The sequence below is a fragment of the Myotis brandtii genome, unplaced genomic scaffold (assembly GCF_000412655.1).
Source record: "Myotis brandtii unplaced genomic scaffold, ASM41265v1 scaffold915, whole genome shotgun sequence".
Lineage (NCBI taxonomy): Eukaryota > Metazoa > Chordata > Mammalia > Chiroptera > Vespertilionidae > Myotis > Myotis brandtii.
This window is the reverse complement of record NW_005371769.1, coordinates 220871-223175: the sequence shown is the minus strand read 5'-3', so window position 1 is coordinate 223175 and position 2305 is coordinate 220871. Positions and strand designations below refer to the sequence as shown.

Genomic DNA, 2305 nt, shown 5'->3' with positions numbered 1-2305 from the left:
GCTCACGGCCCCAGACTCACCAGGCTTCGCAGCTGGGGAGGGGCTGCAGCTTGCTCTCCCCGGAAGCCCGCCATGCTGGTCGCCGCCCTTCACTCCTGATGGCAGATACGCGGGCCCATGCGTGAACACGGACACTCAGCACGTGTGGACATGAGGCCTGGGGCTCTCAGCACCTGTGAGCCCACCGCAGGGGCAGCCCTAGGATCCGCTCCTTCTCCCCTGCCCCCAGGCCTTAGCTGCTCCAGCTGCATTTGACCCAGGACCTCCACTGTCTTCCTGCCTTTGGGCCTTCACGGGCTCCTGGTATCCCCCCCATCTGACCTCACCCACTTTCTCCCAAAGGCCCTACTGATGGGGTGGGGAAGCCCCTGGCCCAAGGGGTGACTCCTGACTCTCCCTAGAAGCCTGTCTTTCCCCTCTGGCTCCCAAACCCATGCCTGGCTAACAGACACCTCACACCAAAGCGTCCACACAGAACTCCACACCTACTGCCGCCTGCCTGACCCCAAACACCCCTTGGCCTCCAAAGCCAAACTCTCAGTGAGTCCCAACTCTTCCTATTCTCCACGCCCGGCCCACCCTCAGCCATCCTGGATCTGGGCTCCGGCCTCGCTTGCTCACAGGTCAGCCGCCCCCTTTGGTTCCCCGCAGTGCTGTCCATTCTGCAATTAAGGGCTGGAAGTCTGAGTCGGGTCAGGCCTCTGAAAGGCACAAAAACTCAAACAGCTTCCCCCGATGCCTGCCCACCCTGGGGACGACCCGGAGCCCCATGCCCACTCCAGCAGCTGCTCTGGAGGTGTATCCGCATTGTCACCAGGCCAGGCCTCTGCTCAGCCCCCTCCATCTGACAGTCTGTGGGTCCGCAGGGCCAGCAGGGGCCGGCTGTAAGTTGCGCCAGTCAGCGTGTGCTGAATAAAAGACAGAGGGGTGCGCACACAGGGCACTGGCTACCAGCCACCAGAACCCAACAGCCCCTGGATACGTGCTGTGGGTGGCAGAGGCGTCCTGCCTGCAGGTGATGCCTCAGAAGCCACGTGAGGGTCAGGGAGTGGGGTCTTGGGCCCAGGTCTGCTCAGCCCACCCCTCCCCACCCCCACGTACCAGGAGCAGCTGCAACAGCAACACCAGCACAAGCAGCAGGGGTTGCGGCTGGGGGGAGCCGGGGGCCCCGCATGACTGGACATGGAGGGAGGCTGGTCTGCCTCCTCTGGCCCTGTGTGCTGGGGGAGATGGGCTGCCTCAGTCACAGGTGGCCACGCTCCCAAAGGCAGAACTGTTCCAGCCTCCCCAGTGCTGGAGGGTCCCTCAATTCCTTGTTGCCCCCCCCAGTCCCTGAGGGGGCGAGGCAGGGGCGGAGGAGGTGCACCTGCTTCTCGGCCTCATGCGCGGTGGGCATGGGTGGGTGGAGGTCGTCGCTCGGGCTCCGTGGTGCCGGCTCGGGACCCTGACCACAACCTGGGGGTCTGAGGAGAGGCCAAGGTTCTCAGAGAACCTGAGACCCCAGCCCTGAGGCCCCCGGGAGGGGTCTTGAGAGTTGCCTCCCTCCTTCCTGGAGCCCCAGCAGGGCCCACTCCCCTGCCTGCAGCCTCGCCCCAGCCTATATCAGGGCTGTGAAGAGCTCCACAGGAGGTTCTGGGACACCCCCATCTGCTTGGTCCCTGGGAAGCCGGAAGCCTGGGTTCCTCTTTCTCGGTTTCCGGCTCCTGCCCCTCCCAAGGGGGCTGGGGGCCCCAAGAGTCTGGGGCTGTCAGGTCAGTGCACAGGGATGATGGTTAGACATGCAGAACCCCCATCCCGGCTCCCTCCATCCTGGGTTTTCTGTGGAGGTTGTGTATGGGGGGTGGGGGTGGGTAGGGTTGCTTCCCACCAGGAATCCAAATCTGCCCCCGGGCCCCACAGCAATGCCCTGTTCACTGGGACTGAGCAAGGGGCGCCGACCATGCCTGCAGCATGAAGGGTCTGAGTGGGAAAGGGAGCGGGGCTTCCTGAAGGCGTGGGGAGCGGGGCTTCCTGAGGGCGTGGGGAGCGGGGCTCATGGTGAGGAGAGCCATGAGCTTTCTGCTGTGGACCTACTGCTCCTCTGTCCTCAATGACTGGCCCCTGGTAGCCCCGCCCCCAGCTGGCCACTTACTGCCCAGGTCTCCCGGCCTCCCTCCCTGCTGCTCCGGGCTGGGGAAACTGCTGCCTTGCCACAGAGCAAGGGGCACAGGTGGGGGGAGGGGAGCAGGGGCTGCAGTGGGAGGGGAGGGGGGTGTCCTGCTAGCTGGAACTGCGGGGTACCCAGGGGAGGCAGGGGGTGTGTCCT

At 65.1% G+C, this 2305-nt stretch overlaps 1 protein-coding gene across 2 annotated transcripts in view; it reads right to left on the bottom strand.

Moving 5' to 3' along the window:
* Positions 1–2305, bottom strand: part of RGS19 (regulator of G-protein signaling 19) — a 5272-nt gene that overhangs the window by 1108 nt on the left and 1859 nt on the right. Inside the window, exons 2-4 of one of the 2 annotated variants that reach the window (XM_014532841.1) lie at positions 1367–1463; positions 1102–1220; positions 18–95 (exon numbers count right to left, since the gene is read on the bottom strand). In XM_014532841.1, coding sequence (XP_014388327.1) covers positions 18–95; positions 1102–1220; positions 1367–1396 — 227 coding nt within the window. In that variant the 5' untranslated portion in view covers positions 1397–1463. The remainder of the gene's footprint in view (positions 1–17; positions 96–1101; positions 1221–1366; positions 1464–2305) is intronic. The other variant, XM_014532842.1, reaches the window with a different exon arrangement.